At 37.1% G+C, this 19,540-nt stretch overlaps 1 protein-coding gene across 5 annotated transcripts in view; it reads right to left on the bottom strand.

The window, feature by feature from the left end:
* Window positions 1-13,319, bottom strand: part of LOC131040577 (disease resistance protein RPV1) — a 30,453-nt gene extending 17,134 nt beyond the window's left edge. For 3 of the 5 annotated variants that reach the window (XM_057973525.2, XM_057973524.2, XM_057973522.2), the window contains exons 1-5: window positions 12,481-13,319; window positions 11,194-12,301; window positions 10,767-11,066; window positions 9,518-10,651; window positions 8,990-9,423 (exon numbers count right to left, since the gene is read on the bottom strand). In XM_057973525.2, coding sequence (XP_057829508.2) covers window positions 8,990-9,423; window positions 9,518-10,651; window positions 10,767-11,066; window positions 11,194-12,301; window positions 12,481-12,983 — 3,479 coding nt within the window. In that variant the 5' untranslated portion in view covers window positions 12,984-13,319. Of the gene's footprint in view, window positions 1-8,989; window positions 9,424-9,517; window positions 10,652-10,766; window positions 11,067-11,193; window positions 12,315-12,480 lie in introns of all 5 variants that reach the window. The other 2 variants (XM_057973523.2, XM_057973526.2) reach the window with 2 other exon arrangements.
* Window positions 13,320-19,540: the final 6,221 nt, after the last annotated feature.

Here is a 19,540-nt window from a genome sequence, read left to right as displayed (position 1 = left end):
GCATTCTTCAAACAATCAATCGGGATGCCACCGCAAGCATCCACACACTCCTGAGGCAAAGCTACACCAGAAACAGAGGCAGCAGCCAGAGGCGCAATACCATCGGCCTGAGGAGCCTGTGCAACCACCTGGGAGAAGCTTTTCTTTTTAACAAAATAGTGTTCAGAGGAGGCACCCTTCCACCAAGAAGCAGATCTTTTTTTCTTTTTATCTGTTTCACACCATGCGGCAACATGTCCAGTTTGGAAGCACTTTCGACATCTAAAGGGGATACCCTCAAAGTCGAGCAGCTGGACCCAAGATCCCAAGGAAGATTCAATCTCTATCTCAGCTGGAAGCCCTTTAGAAACATCAATGTAAACCAAAATTCGAGCATAAGTAGAATGATAAATTTGGTAAGAATCCTTATCAATCATTAGGAATTCGCCTAAAGCCTCCCCCACTTCCTCTAGCAAAGAGTCTGTCCATAGATGAAGGGGAAGGTTAGGGAGCCTAACCCAGATAGGAATCTCATTAAATGAATCAGTAGATGGGTTAAAACCAAAGAACCAGGGTTTAACCATCAAAACAAATTTGTCCTCCCAGCTGAAAGGATTAATACATAAAATTTTCGATCTATCCTCTGCATGTTCAAATTTAGCAATGAAAAAACCCTTGACTGAAGGAAAAATGTTAACTGAACCCTTTAAGATCGGTTCCCAGCTTTGGGAAATCCAAGTGTGCAACTAACGAAGGCTTGGCCAAAAGCCCCGAAACCTGCAAATCAAACCATGAGATTCAAACACAGAGGAGTTGTGGATGATCTCCTTTTTAGTATCAGCAGACATCCTGAAAGCCAAGGGTTTGCACACGGTTACAGCCACAGGCCCCAAGCCACGGGCACCCCAATCTGTAGCAGAGGGCGCTGGATGCACCGAATCACCATGCTCCGTATTAGCAATAGGTACATGATCGATCTTGGGCCTGCAAGGATCAACCATAGGAGCAACCTTCAGCTTCACACCAGCAAGGGTACCCCCAAGGGGCGGAGCAAACCCAGCACTCACCCCCGAAGAAGGTAAGGCCCGCACGGAAGACTGAAGTCGAGCAACCAAAGCGAGAGGTGAAGAAACTGTCGGACCCTGCCAAGGCACGGACAGAAACCTCCGTAGAGCCCCCATTCACAGCACACACAGTAGCCTCGCCAAGGGATGCAGCAGTTAGGCGAAGAGGAGGCTGGACGGCAGCAGCAACCGGTCGAACAGGAGGCTAGACGGCAGCAACAGTCGGCCTTAGGGCAACAACAGGCGACATCACAACGCATTTTTTTAGCTATGGAGAGGTAGCTTTGTTACCCAACACAATGTTGGAAGGATTGTGGTAAACTTGATCATATCCAAAAGTTTTACCAAACCAGGGAGGGTCTCAACAGCAAGCTCATGTCACGGAGTGTTATGAGGATAAGGGGGCAACCGTCTATGCATTTGTGGCCAAAAGACTTACAAATTATGTCAAATCTTTTGTAGGGTATTTAGTAGGTGACCATGAGGCTATTAAAATAATTGTAATATTGATATAATGGTCATCTAAGTCATTTAGTTAATATTTAGAAACTTCCTTTTATGTCTTCCGCCTTTAGCTAGTTTTAGGAGTTTCCTTTTTGTCTTTTGTGTTTCCCTTCTTTTGATCATTTCCATTATAAAAAGATCCTCTCTATTTAAGGAGATTTTCTCTTCTTTTGTAATTATTGAACAATCAATTATTATTTCAACAACTTGCCATTACTAACATATTCTTTCCTTTAATGATAAACATTCAAAATGGGCACCCAAGAATGAGTGGGTTTGCTTTCTCTATTTTTGGGTCCTAGTGAGTTGAGTGGATGTCATAGTTGACTCCTAATGTGGGTGTTTGTGAGGGAGAATCTCCCTTGCGTTAGTGCATGTTTCTAAAAGGAAGAATTCTCTTTTCACCATTGTTCAAAGGGAGGAAATTGATCATCCTATAAAACTCTCTCTTTCCTTTCAATGTGAGGGAGAAGTTTGGAAGTGATGGATAAGGGAAAGGCGAGAGAATTACCTCAAACTATAAAGCACTCCCTTTATAAAGGGTGTATTGCGACTCAAGGATCTTAAGAAAAAAATTTGCACATGGTGAGCTAAATAATTCTATAACTAAGCACAATCAACTTTCTCAAAATGTAGATTTTGGAAAAGCAAGACTAAGTAGATTAGACAATTGCCCCTTTGAGGTGGAGTATCAAATTCTCACATTACAAGTTGGGGTTCGACTCTCTAATAATATTATAGACATAGGGTGAACTTGAATCCCTTTGTATGGTTGTATGCCAACTAAGGAGGGATATCTCTATGGCAACCTCCCCTCTAAAAGTCTTTGGAGCTAAGCTATCATGTGTCAATTAGATTAAGAATTGTTATACCAAATCTAGTGGATTAGCTTGCTAGTTTCAATCCAATGGTTTTCTCAATGTGATAGGTGACCAATGTGACCCACATTTTTTGGAAACCAACTTTTCAAGGACAATCCTAAAGCGAGGGGGATGCTCGAAGCTTGAACATAAGTTACTAGGTAACCCACAAATAGGAAAATCAAGTAGGTGGTCTAGACTTCACTATGATCAAGGCCTTATTCTAGTACATAGTATAAGGGGATAATAATGAAGGTTTACATATATTAGAGCATTGCATGCCCCACATTCAAGTATCGGCTTTACAATGAGCTTGCTCACCATAATTGAACCACAACTACTTATATAAAGTAAACGTCAATCAATACTTTATAATATTAGGTAATGGCCTTCCATTCATTTAATTAAGAATGAATTTTGAAAGACTAAGTGAACTTTGAATATGCAATGGTTATTTCATATTTTATCAAAAGGTCTAGGTTGGGTATCCCTTATCAAGCAAATGTTTCAATACATTCTTTCTAGTCCCTTATAAGATGCCCATGTATTAATTATGTTACCAAGTGGGCATGCCCTATCCTCCAACCATGAAGATTCCTATGGCATTTCATCATTGGTTTTTTGGGATATCTCACATTGAATAAATGATAACTTTGGGTTCCACTTTTCCAATGCTATAGATTAGACACCAATGCTTCTAGCCCCTAAGGAAGAACATGCAATGTCTCTTTAAGATAGACCAATGCATTACATTAGAGGGGTCATGAATGCTCTCCTTAATTGTAATGTGGAGTTCATCCATCCTATCTAAAGAAATTGATTAAATGCCTTGGACTTCCATTGATGCTTTCTCTTCTTGGTTGCTTATTTCGAATGGGTCTCTAACAAGTCTCCCAATGCTTTCCCATTCTCAAGCTAGACCATTTTCTTGAAAAAGGTCTATTTCTAGAGTTCTCAACCAATAATACCTAACCTCATATTATAGTGGATAAAATTAGTTTCTATAGATTGGGTGGCTTAAAGAAATCATTTTAGTACAACTAGCTATAGCTCTTGAAATGGTTGTACAAGTGATTGTGTCAATATATCATGATGGCCTTATCAAAGGAGTTCGTAGTAATGTCATTTCTAGATTCAAGTTCAATATTGGTAGTGCAATGTCGTCACTTGCTCTTCAGTCATTGAAAAGAGTTAATTGTAATTCCTCCTCAACATAGTTAGATATCGACTAACCGAAGACCCAAACATGGTATGCAAACTTAAGAAAGCATTATATGGACTCAAACAAGCTCCTAGGGCTTGGTATGCAAAACTAGACAAGTACTTACACCAACAGGGATTCAAGAAAGATATCGTAGATAACAATCTCTATATAAAACTTAAGGATGAAAGAATTATAATTGTTGTTGTATAATTAGTGTAAGAAATTTGTTGAAGAAATGCTAAAGAAATTTGAGATGTCTATTTTAGGTAAGTTATCATTATTTCTTGTACTTCAAATTTCTCAGTTAAATGAGGGCATCTTTATCTCTCAAGCTAAATATGTTAAGGAGATGCTGAAGAAGTTTGGTATGGAAGATTGCAAACCAGTGAGTACGCTTATGGCAATGGGTTGTCATTTGAGCAAAGGTGATGAGTCACCTCAAGCTAATTAAACTTTGTATAGATCTATGATTGGGGGCCTATTGTACCTTACTACATCCAGACCTGACATTGTGCATGCAGTAAGTTTGGTTGCAAGATTTCAAGCTAATCCAAAAGAAACCCATGTGAAGGTGTCAAAAGAATCTTTAGATATTTGAAAAACACTTTGAACCATGGACTATGGTATAAAAAGAGTAATGACCTTCACTTAAGTGCTTATAGTGATGTTGATTGGGTTGGTAGTATTGATTTTAGGAGAAGCACAAGCCTTCTTGGGAAGTAGAAGGATCTCATGTTTCAATAAGTGTATGTAACATCGATGGGGGAGAGTATATGTAACATTCAACAAGTGTTGCCATCAATGACAATGGGGGAGATTGTTGTAGATATGGTAACAGGGTGTTGTCATTGATGTTAACTCATGATGCACTTGTATGACAAAGGGGGAGATTATTATAGTTGTAGTGATGGTGTGTTGTTACTAATGAAGAGTTCAAACAGGGAGATTGTTGCAATTGTGGTGACACTGTGTTGTTCCTAATGAAGAGTTGAATTGAAGAGTTTGCAATTGTGGTATTAGTGTGTTTAACCTATATTTGCATGCTTGAATCTTCATGGTTGGATGTCAAATGTATTGATCAAATGTGTTTATCTGGAGTTCAAGGCTGGATGTTAAATAAGTGATGATTTGAAGTTGATGTTTGGATGTCAAATATGTTATGTTTTGAAGTTCATGGTTAAATGTCAAATGTGCTCTGATTGATAGACTATTGCAATGAAGCAACTCAAGTGTGTTGTGCCAGTTTTGGTGCCTTGTAATGTCCCCTTATTGACTTACTTGGAAAGTAGGTCAATTTCTTAGATTCTTCTTCTTACTCTATCAAATGTTTGTATGTTTCTAAGATATAACTTCAATATTTTCAATCCCTTGGTGTTTTCTATGCTTTGTACTATTATTGCTTGCCACCGATAATGCCACCAGCATTAGTTCTTACATAGCAGATCCACTAGGTTAAATAAATAATATAATTTCCTCCTGATTGTTGTGATGTTTGATTTATTTATGAAGTATGTGGGTTCAATTGTTAATATCACCCTTAATGTTATGTTGTTGCACTTGATGGAGATTTGTATGCTTGCAACTGAGGGGATGTTGTCACTATTGTAGGTATCGTTCCTGATGCAAACGTTAAGAGCCCAAAGTCCACTCTTCTAGATCTGTGATTCGCTGTATAAAGAAAAAGATGTCCTTCCATGCCCCTCTTGGAGTGAGATTAAATACCTTGTAGAGTTGAATGGTTGCATCCTTCGATTGTGAATAGTCTAAACTTTCCTTAATCACATCTCTTCATGTGTGTTTGTTATTTGTCCTAATCATCTCCTAAAGACTAATCGATGCTCAATAGTTTCATTTGTATTTAGTTAAGTATGCTTTCTATACTATCCCGTCCAAGTGTAGGGAAACTGTCTCACAAAGACAGTCCACTCTACCGAACGGATCCGATAATCTGAATACAAGCTTTCTGGAATTATTATTTTGATTTCGAAATGCAATATAACATTGATTTGCCTTTCACGATATTGGCACCAAGCTTCTACTTGCGTCCATATTTACAACAATGGACATCATGTTTTATCGACATTTTAATATCGATTGAAGATCGAGCTGTCCCAAAGTCCAATACTTAACTCTTAATATCTCGGTGCTTGTAAACGGACATTCGTAGCAGAAGATATCAAATCGTCCATATTAATATTTCCTCTTCACCAGGTAATTCGACGTCCTCCTTAATAGACCGCAACCTTGACACGTATAATCATATTTATTCTTTACAATATAGTGAAGTGGTGTCAATTACCCTTACAACACATGTTTTTATGATCGCTGCTCATAATTTAATCAATTTATATCATTAGGTGGCGATACTTGATGAAATCGGATGTTTCTTTAAATATATCATTGTCATCCTTATTCGCTTATTGATACCTTGATCAAAACTAGTCATTGATTAGTCATCAATATTATAGTCTCGGGTATAATCGATGTTAATGTTACTAAGTTGTCTTATGGTTATTATGATAGTCTTTCTGTGCAACAATCCTTTTTATTTCTCAAGCTCCCACTCTTCTATTCGGCTAGAATAGCCACTTAAATATTTTTAAATAGAAAATATTTATTCAATTAGAAAAAAGACTTTACTATTATTGTAATTATCTTTATATGTTTTTTAGTTGAATTTTATATATTTTATAATTTAACATAATATGATCAATATAAGTTTGTTTTAACCTTTTTTATTATTGAAAAGTTTAATTAAATAAAATAATGTAATTAATTATAAACGTGTATATATACAAATCTATGCAATTTACTAAGTGATCAATATAAGTTTGTTTTAACCTTTTTTATTATTCAAAAGTTTAATTAAATAAAATAATATAATTAATTATAAACGTATATATATACAAATCTATGTGATTTACTAAGTGATGTGTATAATCTCATTACAACAATTTATTTTTAAATTTAGTTAATTACTTTAATATTAAAATTGATCAAATAGATTATAATAGTGAAAAATATTTTTTAATGATATAAATTGTTTATTAAACACGATAGTTATAATTAAACGTGATATAAAATGATTATTAAAAAATACTAGAATAATGGGCCATTTTTGCTTTTCCTCGCTACAGAATGCCTCTGCCTGCGACTTCGCTCCAATCCTTCCATGTGCTCGATCCTCTGTGGCTCCTAGGTGCATGTGTAGGGATGGGGTGCATTGGGCCAAAGGCATTGATGCCCTAAGCGTCGCTCATGTTCGCTCTATCACTATTTGCCCCTCCAACAACCGCAGTGATGGTGCCCTAAATGTTGATCCTAGCCTCCATGGATGCAGCGAGGATTTCCCCAATGATACAGGCATTTTTTCCCCTGGTCACAGAAGCTTGGATTGCGGCTCTGAGCAGCAAATCTCTTATCCTGCGCGTTCCAACATTTCACCCCCTGGAGACAATGTGAGTGATAATTCGGCTGCCAGTCCATTTGGTATGGAGAAGCCCAATGTTGTGAGAGATTCTTCCTTCAGGGACCTCGTTGCCCAAGGAGGGTCAGGCACTAAGGCTAGAGCTTAGATGCGCGGCCAAAAAAGAGCAAGATGGTCTCTAATCCGCAAGTGATCTTTATGTCATGCTCAAAAATTCCCCTCAAACAAGCTTCTTCATCCCCAACTTCAGTTTTTTCTAACAATTTAAACAAGGAAGTCTTTGAAGGAGAGCAGTTTTACATCACCAATGGATTGATCGGACAATTCAATCGACTTTGGCCAAAGCTCTCGCACCTGCACAAATGGATCAAAGTTGCATGGCAACCTATGTTCAAAAGTAATTGTGGAAGTCTACCCTTGTGTGCAAGGGTTTTTACTGTGTCCTTTAATTGTAAACAGGATCAGGATGCCATCCTTCCTGAACGATGGTGTTAGGAGCAAAATTTGCTCCTCCTCAAATCCTGGCATCCAGATTTCAACCCTCTTATTGAATCTTTTTCAGTGAAACCTGTATGGATCCACCTTCCAAATATTCCGTTACAATTCTGGTTTGAGGATTGCTTCCACTCTCTGGCTAACTTTTTGGCTATAGAAACAAACACTTCTAATTTCACCCACACAACAGTTGCTCGCCTCTTGGTGGATATGGACATCTCAAGAGATCTCTTTGCAGAAATCACTTTTAAGATTGTCAATCGCAGTTGAGTATAGCATGTGGACTAAGAAGGTTTTCCCTTCTGTTGCAGACGATGCAACCAGGTACATGGCCAACAACTATTCCAGACCCAAAAATAAAGTTGAGCACCAATCTTGGTGGACTGATGTTATTCCACATCATTATTCTATGGGAAGGAACCTGAGTCCCCTCAGGCCTTGCGAGCTCTTTCCCGCAAGAGACAGATGTGAAGAATGGGGGCAGCCTACAAACATTGACTGAGGATGTCTCTTCTCAAATTGTAGAGGCTACTAAATCTCCTCAGACTAATAACAACTACAGATAGCGTGACAATATTACAGACTCTTCCGGGCCCTTAAATACTCCTATGAATGATGGCATGGGGAAATCAGCTACCAATACAAGTGGAACAACAGATCAATCTTCTGTGTCACCTCCTCATTCTGACCAAGATTGGACAGAAATTGAGAGGAAGAAAAATAAATCTTCTCTTCAAATGACACTAAGATCGGCCATGAAGGGAAAAAATTCAGAAACAGCCATTTGTGTTAGAGGGCATATTTTTTTTCGGTTGGTTGCAAGCATTTCCGCTTTGCATTTAGATTAGCATTGGTTATGTTATTGTATGTGGCCACAGTTATCATTTTGATTTGACCAAAAATTGCCCACTCTTTGTAATTGTTTCCAGTTGGGAACAAATTGAATGCACCCCTATTAGGGGTTTGTTGTTATGGGTTTGTTGTTATGTGGGAGTAGACCCCATGTCTACAAATTCTTACAGATCAAAAAAAAAATATAGTAGAATAATGATTTTTATTGTGTTGATTCTCAATCCTCATTATGTATACAATTGAATCTTAATTAGTAATAATTGAAATTCTACATTAATTGTTAAATTTTCTCAATCAAATATTATAGCATATCTATACACAAAATGTCTATGCAACACTCACAATACTGACTGTATTTATTATTAAATTAAAAATTAAAAAACTGTTGTACTCCTAGATATTACATAGACATTGCAACAGCCTGTTTAAAATCTGAAGCGAAATATGGCATATGAACAACGATACTATCTAGTTACCAAGCATATATAGGCAACACATTATTGGTTTCTAACCGGTTAAAATATATAGTTGAAAATCCCTTCAAAGGAAAATAACAAACAGTTACAATCACTAATAAAAACGGATGCATAGACAGGCAACGTACCTTTCCCCTTCACTCGAGCCATGATCTGCCCCCCTGTTTTCTTCAGAAACTGCTTCTTGAAATTTATTGCTTACACGTAACTCCACAAATCTGATACAGATTCCTTCCCCTTTTGCTCGGACGCAGAGATTTCGAGCCTTCTCCAAAGCCACGACCATTTCATGTGTTGCTCTAAAAATCAAGATAAATTCCTCCTCTCCTTCAGTATCCACTGTGAGACTATTTATAGTCTCTTCCTCGTCTATCACAAAGATGATTTCCATGCAGGCACTTTTGATACCCCTAGCATTAAATTCCAGCTGAAAAAATAGCAGCACCCCTTCACATCTGGGATTCTTTTCCACAGGAAACGAGACCACATCTTTGAAGCAATTCGCTTCTAATGCGCGATTCTCCTCTTCTAGTGCATTTGATCTCCGAAATAATGGCATATCCTGTTAATGCAAGCCCACTCTAGTCAGCGGTGAAATCAAAGACAATTTTTATAAAAAATGTAGCCTAATGCTCATTCAATAGACCTGTGCGTACCTCCACAACCTGTCTCAGATTAAAGCAACTGCTATCGGACCTGCTCAAGTATACTGTCTGCAAACTTCTCAGCCTTCCTAAACGCAAGTCTGCAAGATTTTTCATGCTTATGCACCCACGTATGTCTATCTTTGCTAAAGATTCCATAGAGCTTAATATAGGCAGTTCCTCTAGGCATTGGCAGTTCCTCAAATCCATCACTGTTAGGTTGCTCAAACCCGACATTTGGTCGACCTTCCTTAGTTCTTTACAATCCCGAGCTTGAAACTTGATGAGTGCTTCAGGAAGAGCTGGCAATTCGGTTAACATGTTGCATTCATTGAGGATTAGTGTTTGGAGCATTTTCAGCTGCTTCAAAGAGTTAGGCAATCCCTCGATGAAAGTACCTTGCAATTTGAGAGTCTGCAATGAAGAGAGATCACCCATTCTTGCGGGAAGACCATACAGATGAGAAAAGCTTGCATCGAAATACACCAATGACTCCAGTTTGGAGAAACTCTCTGGGAGTTTAGTAAGGCAATAAGCTTTCTTGAGTTCAAGGGTTACAAGATTCGTAAGGTTCCCAAAACTTTCAGGAAGATTTTCCAGACGGCAAAACTCATTCAGAAACAATCCCTCCAGGCTTGTAAGATTCCCAAATTCTTCTGGCAAATAAGAAATAGTTCTGCATTCATTAATTTCTAGGTAGCTGAGGTGATTAAGGTCACCAATTGATGCAGGCAAATCTCTTAAACTTCGACAGCCGCTTAGAACGAGCTTCTGCAGACAGCAGCCTGTTTGAAAAGGGGGCAGTTCCTCTATCAGTACTAGACCGCCTAGATCTAATTCCTTTAGGGCTCTGAGATTCCCCAACGTTCTTGGCAACGTTCTAATTGAGGAGCAACCATTCAGATAAAGCTTTTCCAGCGAAGATAGGCTACCGATGCTCTCTGGAAGTTCTCCTAAATCTTTGCATCTACACAAGTTCAACCATTTTAGTTGCAGAAGAAGACCAATCGATTCGGGTATCTTTCTCAATTCTGGACAATCTTCCAAATCGATTCTCAAAAGACGAGAAAAGTTTGAGAGATCGGGCAATGTTTCAAGGAGGAGACATCGCCTCAGCAGAAGAACTTTTAGATTTTTGGGGTGGTGCTGCAATAAGGAAAAAATAGGGAAATGTTATATATTGTCATGAATTTTACATACGTGCAACCGCGTCCCCATTAATGAGATTTGGAGAGCGATTTAGTGGGAAATGGGAATTTACCTTGTATTTTGATTCTTCTTTCCAGATTTGTTTTATTTGAGATGGAATTCCCCTGCTGCTGCTGAGATCTAGTATAACCAGATGTTCCATGTTCCATTTGGGCGGCAAAGAACTCAATGGACATGAATTCCATCTAAACCATCTCAAATTCGAAAATAATGGTTGCGGATCTCCTTCTATGGTGTTGTTACCCAGCCAAAGCAGTTGCAATTTTTTCGTTGACGCTATATTTTCGGCTTTCAAGACAGCAAGACTCTCCTCTACGGCTAACAAGGAAATACTCTGGATGCTTTCGTAGCCCTGATCAAAATACACAAACAAACAATTTATCTTCAAGCATTTAAAATTTGAACAGTGAAATGAGCACAACCTGTTTTCGCTTTGTTACAATGACAAATGAATCAAGATTCAGATATAAATTCTATACCGGCCGTTCAAGGAGAACTTGAGAAGCTTCTTCGGATTTCCACAGGCGGCTGCGTTTGGACGGATCCCAAGATTCATCCACTACAATTGCTCGCCCCAAATCCCTCAGATGATCATGCATTGAAATTACCGCCTCCTTATAATCTATTTTGACAAGTGACTTCAAAACTAGATTCTTCAGGTTTATATGGGGATTCAGCTTTATATCTTCCCAAAAACTAATAGCAGCTTCCTGGTCATGGCCCATGAAAAAACATGCAATGTCTAGTAATATTTGTTTTTCCTTGGCGTTGAGATCTTGGTAGATGACTTTGAGTGGCCTGTATATTTCATCAAAAGTGGCACTCTGAAGCTGGTCCAGAACCTCAGTCCAACACCTGAAATCTTTTCTCCCGCACAAAAACCGCCCAAGAATTTCCAAAGAAGACGGGAGGGCGCCACAAGCATCCACAATTCCTTGGGCTAAAAATTTATATTTTTTATCCGGATATGGTTTGAGAAAGGCGTGCCAGCTGAACAATTGAAGAGATTCCTCTTTTCTGAGTTCCGGGATAGCATAAATTTGATCATCAGCTTCGCTTCCTTCATTTTCCCCAAAATTTAAGATACTCTTGTCGCGGGTAGTAACAATGACCCTGCTGCCTTCACCAAGCCACTCTACGCCCAACATTTCAATCTGCTTCCTATTATCAACATTATCCAAAATTACAAGGGCACAGATATTCTGCAAATGCTCTTCCAGTTTAGCTTTACCATGATGCTCATCGTTAATCTTACATTCCTCAGGATTCCATTTCAACAGATCTCTCAGCAGCTGTTTCTGCAATTTACGCAGCCGGTTGCCCGCGATATCAGACACAAAGGTAAAAACTTTGAAATTCCCGCAAATGCTATTGTAAACTGCCCTAGCCACGGTGGATTTTCCGGCGCCATGCGCACCCCATATCCCAACTGTAATTACTTTCTGCTTGTCATCCATCTTCAACAACTTAATGACGCCATCCATACGCTCTTTCAGTCCCACGGCAAATCTCGGCACGCCCAGTTGAGCAATTTTCAATGTTTTTAGAACATCCGACACCACACCCCGAATGAATTTGATTTCATTCCTGCCTCCAAACCCTTAAAATCAAAACTTCAGCAAAGTCTAAGAAATATAAAAGAAAAGAAGACAGAAAAAATCAACCCCGAATGAATTTGATTTCATTCCTCCCTGCAAATCCTTGAAAATGAAAACTCTAGCTAAGCCTAAGAAATATAATGGAAAAGAAGAGAGAAAAAATCTCACGGGTTCGATGCCTGTGTAGTCCATCCCGAAAAAGATCCGACCTGAGACAGAGTATCGCTCCACTCATTGATAGTTTTCTCTTCCTCTCTGCCCTTTTCTCTGTGAAGCTTAAAAGCCTCCCTATACATAATACGGTTTTCCGCATATTTGACATCTGCGGGTTCCACACCGTAAAACAAAGGAATGACCAGCCCTTTGGATTTTAACATCTGTGTAAGCTCCCGGAGGCACCACCGCGATTCAACATAATTTGGGGAAAATATAGGAATGTGAATAACCGCTTCCTCAATAGCCTGCTCCAATTGCGAACAAATGACATCTCCCTTGCGTATTCTCTTGCTGTCCATAAAAACATGAAGGCCTGCAGCACTGAGCAATTCGAACAGGTAAGCCACCAGGCTTTTCCTTGTGTCCTTACCGCGGAAATTGAGAAATACATGATATCTCCTATTCTCCAATGAAATTTTCTCTATTGGAGGCTCGTAAGCTTTGAATTCATCCATTTAATCTAAGCGTAGGGTTTCGTACTGGGCTAGTGGTTTTAATGGCTTCAAATGCTCCGACGGTACAGTCTTGCCCTATATTTTTCTGAGCGAGACTGAAAAAGGAAATGCAGATTTCTAACATGGCTAGAGGATTAAAAAGAGATTTCTTCCAACTTTCCAATTTGTGTTCGGTCTGCATCTTCAAAGCAGCTTCGCCATTGTCGACATTGAAGCTAGAATCTTAAATTGCTTTTCATAAGGTTCCAATAGTACAGCACCCCGCCATAGGATCTGTTTTAAAAGAAAAAGTAACAGAGGGGGAACTTTATAGTGCGCGGGAAAATGCTCGTTGTGGTCGGTGGCGATGCCCTGCATGGGTAGTGGTATTTCAGGGTAGGAAGGTGTGGGTTTTTTTTTTTTTTTTCTGGAGAGGTTTCATTAATCAAAAATATTTATGCTATAGGATAATTTCGAATCTTTTTTTGAAAATAGAAGTCCTTACAATTTAGGGTTGCATATTTCAGCCATTGTAATTGGGGTGGGGCTAGAAATTGTCTCACAAGTTTAGGGATTTTTTTTCTCACTTGTCAATTAGCTACTATTTTAAATTCTCATGAGAACAGAAATACAAGTTCATTTATTAATTTTTCTTTACATCGTTCTTCATGAGATGACCAACTTCCCTAAATTTTGGAGCTTAAACTTTTAAGTTGATCTGCACTGCTAAATCATGGGACCACCAGCTTTAAAATATTCCTAAAACTCTCAGCAACACCCATTGAATTTTTTTAGGAAGCCCCCCCTTCCATGGGACCTTACCCTTAGTAGGGTTAAATTCAAACATGTGGGTCTTCCAAAATATTCATATAAGAAGCGATAGTAGTGGCTATTCTCCCTAAAAAATGGTATGTTTAAAATATCGTTAGACATTGTGTGTTCTTTCACACAATGGTATGATGAGGGTGTTTAGAAGGGGGACTAGACAAAAGTAAGGAGATGTTGTTTGCCACTACGACCACATTAGGGCTTATGGGCTCATATGTTGGGAGTTTCAAAAAATGATAGATGTAAAAAAAGTGGTGTTTTTTTTGGACATTTAACGTCTAGCAAGGAAAGCCAAGTCATATATTGTTGTTGTGGATATTTGGAAGAGAGAAGAGACGAGCACCACATAGGCATGCAGCCTTCTACAAGTATAAGACATGCTTGTGCAGCAATTTCTTCATGTTATTTTTCTTTGGGTTTTTTCATAGGCTTTTCTTGATTTGCTATTTTTAACAAATTGAAGAGGTTTGTGGATCAAATGTTTATGTTGTTTTGCAAAGGCATATTTTGGTGTGTTTTATGAATAGTTAATCTCGTGTTTGTTAAGGAAAGTCAAGTCGCATGCCATGGTGCAAACATTTGGTAGAGGAGACACCATGCAGGAATGTCATCCCCCTACACATTGTTGCAATGATTTCATACGATTTTCCTTTGGGTTTATTTGCATTTTTTATTTGTTTGAAGGGCTTTGTTGACTAATCATTGTATTGTTTTATAGAGGAATATTTTGGTGTTTTTTTGGATGGTCAATCTCACACTTGGAAAGGAAAACCAAGTCACATACTTGTCACTAGTAGAATTTGGGAAATAAATGACTACGTGATTAAAAATTTTAGTCACAACAACTAAAAATGACTAAATTCTACTATTTTTTACAACACAGCTATAAATGACTAAATAATGACTAATTTGATTGTAAGGTAAAAAAACACAAGTAAATAATTAGTCACACAAATAAAAATGACTAAATAAATGAATATTACTCCTATCCTAATGTCATGCTCCATTCTTCACATAATGAAACACAACACTACTACAAAAAAAATTCCTCACAATCTACTAAATTAACCATATTCATGTTTAAATTAAAAATTAATTAAATACCATGTACTACAAGATTCTAAGATAAATCTACAACATTTAATTAGACCTGAGAATTTAATTTTCAAGAGGAACTTAAATATACTCATCCCATTTAATAATTTTCTTACTAACTCCTTATTGGTCTTATTCTTTTAGGCCAACTAAATGAATAACCCCGAGCCCCCCTCAAGTTGTTTTAAACTCCCAAGTTATGGGTTCCTAATATCATTGTTCCCCATCATGAGACTAATTCTACTTAATTAACTTAATTCCTCAATTACTTTTTCCAGCCAAACCTAATGAGATGGGTATAGATTTTCATCCATTAGATTGTTTTAATTTCCATTGTTGAATCTTAGGGCTTCATTGGAAAGCCCTAATTTCTAATACGATGGAAAGAAGGGGGATTCTAGCCCTATTCTCTCATTTGGACATCTCTCCAAATTTCATAACCCTAGCCTCCTCCATGGAGCCCATTGTTGCAGATTTCTCAAGGGTGTATGGGCTACTCCAAGATGCCATGAAGATTCAGAGGATTCTCCCAACAAGTTTTTGTTGAATTCTTCTAATATGGGTATTATTATTATTTTTTAACTTCTCTTATTTTTCACTTGTTTTTCATAATAACCTAAGGTCTAATATTTCTTCTTCTTCTTCTTTTTAATGGGGGTTTTGTTACAGGTGCCCAAAATGCAAGAGTTCTCAAGACCAGGACTGATTGAGTTTTATGCCCCCCCTTTTTTTTCCTGTATATTAATAACATGTTTCTTTCTTTTTTTTCTTTTTTTTTTATTGAGAGAGAGTCAGGTCTATTGTTACCCATGGCTCCCCTTCCTCTCCTCTAGGCTTGCAACTCACTTTGTGGGAGCCACAACACCCTTGCGGAGAGTATGTGACCTCCACAGTGGCCACAACCTCTTATGGGGTCTACGACCCCCATAGGGAGGCCGCAACACCCCCACAAGGGCCTATGATCCCCACAATGAGGCTGCAACCTTTGAAGCTCATGTGGTCCCCCTGTGGGTATCGTAGGTCCCTCCCCTTCTTATTTTTTTATTTTTTTTGTTAATTTTTTTAATAAAAACAAAACAAATTTATGTATATGTCTATAATTAAATATATATAAATATACCGAGCAAAAAATATATATAAAAATGTGTGTGTGTGTGTGTGTGTGTGTGTTATGGTTGTGTTTATGAGTTCATGTACACAACAAACGACATGAGCAATAGGTACATATACATATAATATATATTCATATGTATATGAATACATAAATCCACATACATATGTATATATTGAAACATATGTAAATAAATAAATGAATATCTCCACTAACATTCAAAATATACATGATTACAATGACTAAATAAATGACTACCATACCTAAATAAATGACCAATTAACAACAATTGATGACTAAATTAACGAGTAAATATACTACCAAATTGATCAATCAAAACAACCACTAAATGACTAAAAATTATTTAGTCATAAATTTTGTCACATTATAAATGATCGGCAATAAACTGTTTAATGGTCACGTGACCAAGATTAGTCATCTATATGCAATTTTTTGTAGTTTTTTTTTGTCATTTATTGTTGAACTTTTCTACTATTGTATTAAGATTAGGTGTTGTACATGTTATATAACATTGTTTTAATTTAAGACAATAATTGATGGCACCTTTCTCTGCGATGTACACCTTCGCTCACTTTGTTTCCTTTAGTGATAGTGTTATCTCCCCTCACCCTGGTTCAAAGTCTACAACACCCAAGTCTGCTTCATGTGATTCAAGCCCTATTGATGGTGTTTTTTTTAAGGATTCATGTCTTCAATCTTGTGCATGTTCATGTCATGCTCACTTCAGACCCTATTCTTTCCTCGCACAAAAGGAAGTTTCCTAGCATTGTTTCAAGGATGCACATAATCCAAGCTCCCTTGTACATTTCATTGGGCACAAATATTCTATTTATCAGAAGCCATTTTCTACCAGCGACCTTGTCCCTTCATCTTGCAAGCATTCTTCTTGTCCTAGCCTAGAGGGGTTCCAACAACAGCCTAAGGGGGGCTCGTCTAGCTCTCGAGTGGGTCTAGGGTTGACCATCCCATATATGGGAGACTATGATTAGACAAATAAATCAGTTCATGTTGCCCTGGCTTCATTGCCTTCATCTTAGAAACTTGGCCCATAGAATGTTGTGGACTCTTCTTGTAAGGACCACCAAATTTCAAAAATAACATAATTAAGAATAAATCATTACCACATGTCTAGATATACAAGGTTAGAGACAAGAAACTACATTTCAACATATAAAATCAAATTACACAAGCTAACATCAAGATAGACATAAGGAAACATATACTCTTTATAATAACCATAAGGCCAAATACAATAAATGCATAAGGACCAAATCACGATGAACACCCTGATAGGAACCCTGACATCTCTTCGTCGAGCACATCACGGGCGAGAACATTGTCGGAGCGCATTTCCACCCTACCATGAAGTAGTTACACTTCCCTGAAATCTTTCATGACACGAAAGATACCTAGCCCAGCACAAGGCAGGATAGCAATGTGATACTAATAAGAGTAATGGAATATTGTGTAGTGTGACATGCATACATAATACCAAAGCATGAACCGAATACACATGTTTCCTATAAAATACATTAGAAAGATACAAGAAACATGCTTGACTATCTAAAAATCATACAAAAATAAAGTCTCATCTCAATCACAATTTATCCCCGGGGTACACATAACATGATTTTATCATAACATTAAGAAAGCACCAGAAGGTATATAAAAGCACCTCAAAAACGTACATGAGCGTTCATATAAACACAAGAGCTCATAAGTGCATATAAGAGTATAGAGGAGCAACAATCCTTGCACTTGATACCTTATTAAGAACATCATTATCAAGTAGATCTCAAATAGTCTAAAGTCATTTCAAGTTCACGGTTCCATCTCAATCACATTTATTCTAAGGAGTAACATCATATGTATTTATCCCAACATTGAGAAATACAAAAATGCATAAAGCATACATAAACATATATGAACTACATAGGGATTAATAGCATACAAGTACACATGCGACATACAAATGCACACAAAGCTTACAAGTGTATACAAGAACATATAAGCGCCTCAACTTATACTTGACTTTTTATCAAGAATTGAAAAGAACATCCCTCACCACTAATCTAAATGATATCCATGTCATCAATTTAAAAGTTTTTAATGCATATTTATAGCACCAATTGTTTACAAAAAGTCAATCATAATCCAAAATAATATTGTCTAAGAAGAAATATGTTATTATAGTGGAAACTTATATACTAAGATAAATTTTCTAGTCTATGTTAATGAATACATACATAAAAATTATTCATTTACCCATTTCCTCCTATGGCCAAAATATTCTTACTTATGCCAGTTCCAAAGGCTAAATGCACACTTAATTCTTCAAAGTGAATGCTAAATGGTAATATTCATATGAATCAAAATAGGATTTAGGGTCCTTGTCAACAAATTAATTACTCAGCCTACGTTATTCTCTCCTCGTAGCCTATGGCTTAACACAAGGATAAATAAACATGAATAAAATACAAATACCCTTGGTCTTTTTTAAAAAAGAAAATGACTAACTTTTTTTTAAATCTAACCTCCAGATATAGGTCTAAAAGTTGCTATGTGGTTTTGTTTATCTCCCATGCACCCCTATAGCATAAAGTTATTTCAATTTGAGTTTTCAAAATTTAAAGGTGCCTAAAGGTGCTACCTAGAATCAGCATAAAGTGAGTCATACTTTGGAAGACTAAGCCATTTATGGCGAGGCAATAGACAAGTCCATCTGAGTGGAAGCAAAATAAAACAAGGCATGTAAAATTGAGCAAGTGCATGGTGCCAAGGATCACTAGGATTGCAAGATATGCACCAGAATGACTAGTAAAACTTCATCAAAAATTTATGCAAAATAATGTTAGTCAAAACTTTGAGGTAGAGATTAGTAGGTTACATAAAATATTTGAAAGAGAATTTAGATATTGTCATGTAATAGCATCTACAAAAGGTAATAAGGAATGTCTCTCTATTCTCATATCATGCAAATCAATAGGGGTATCAATAAATTGTGTTTCAAGATATAAGTTTGGGCTAATCATACAATTAAATCAAGAAGAGCGAAAGAGATCAAAAACTCACAATGGTAGGATATTGTGTCTTTTTTCTATTGAAATTTTACCTAAACATATGAAAATAGAAACAACCTTGCTTAACTAACCTTTCAAGATCCCAGTGCCATCTTGACCACAATCATCTCAAGGGTTAGACATAACATGAATTCATAAGGAAAACACAAGATAGCCTCACGTTACATGTAATCATACTAGCTGAAACTTAATTGACTCCCCACCAAATCATTCCTTTATTTTATATATATATATAGAGAGAGAGAGAGAGAGAGAGAGTATTTTCATAAAATTTAGATATGAGGCATATGTAAGTATTTGTATGTGTATATTTAGATGTATTCTCATACATGTATATATGTATCCATACATTTACTACACCCATTAAGTTGGATTTAAAATCAAATTTTCAGATTTAAAATAAACTACCTATTTTCCTTAATAAGAATAAAAAAAATTATAAA

Source organism: Cryptomeria japonica, chromosome 4 (assembly GCF_030272615.1).
Source record: "Cryptomeria japonica chromosome 4, Sugi_1.0, whole genome shotgun sequence".
NCBI lineage: Eukaryota > Viridiplantae > Streptophyta > Pinopsida > Cupressales > Cupressaceae > Cryptomeria > Cryptomeria japonica.
Note: the sequence above shows the minus strand (reverse complement) of the source record. Positions and strands in the feature narration are given on the sequence as shown.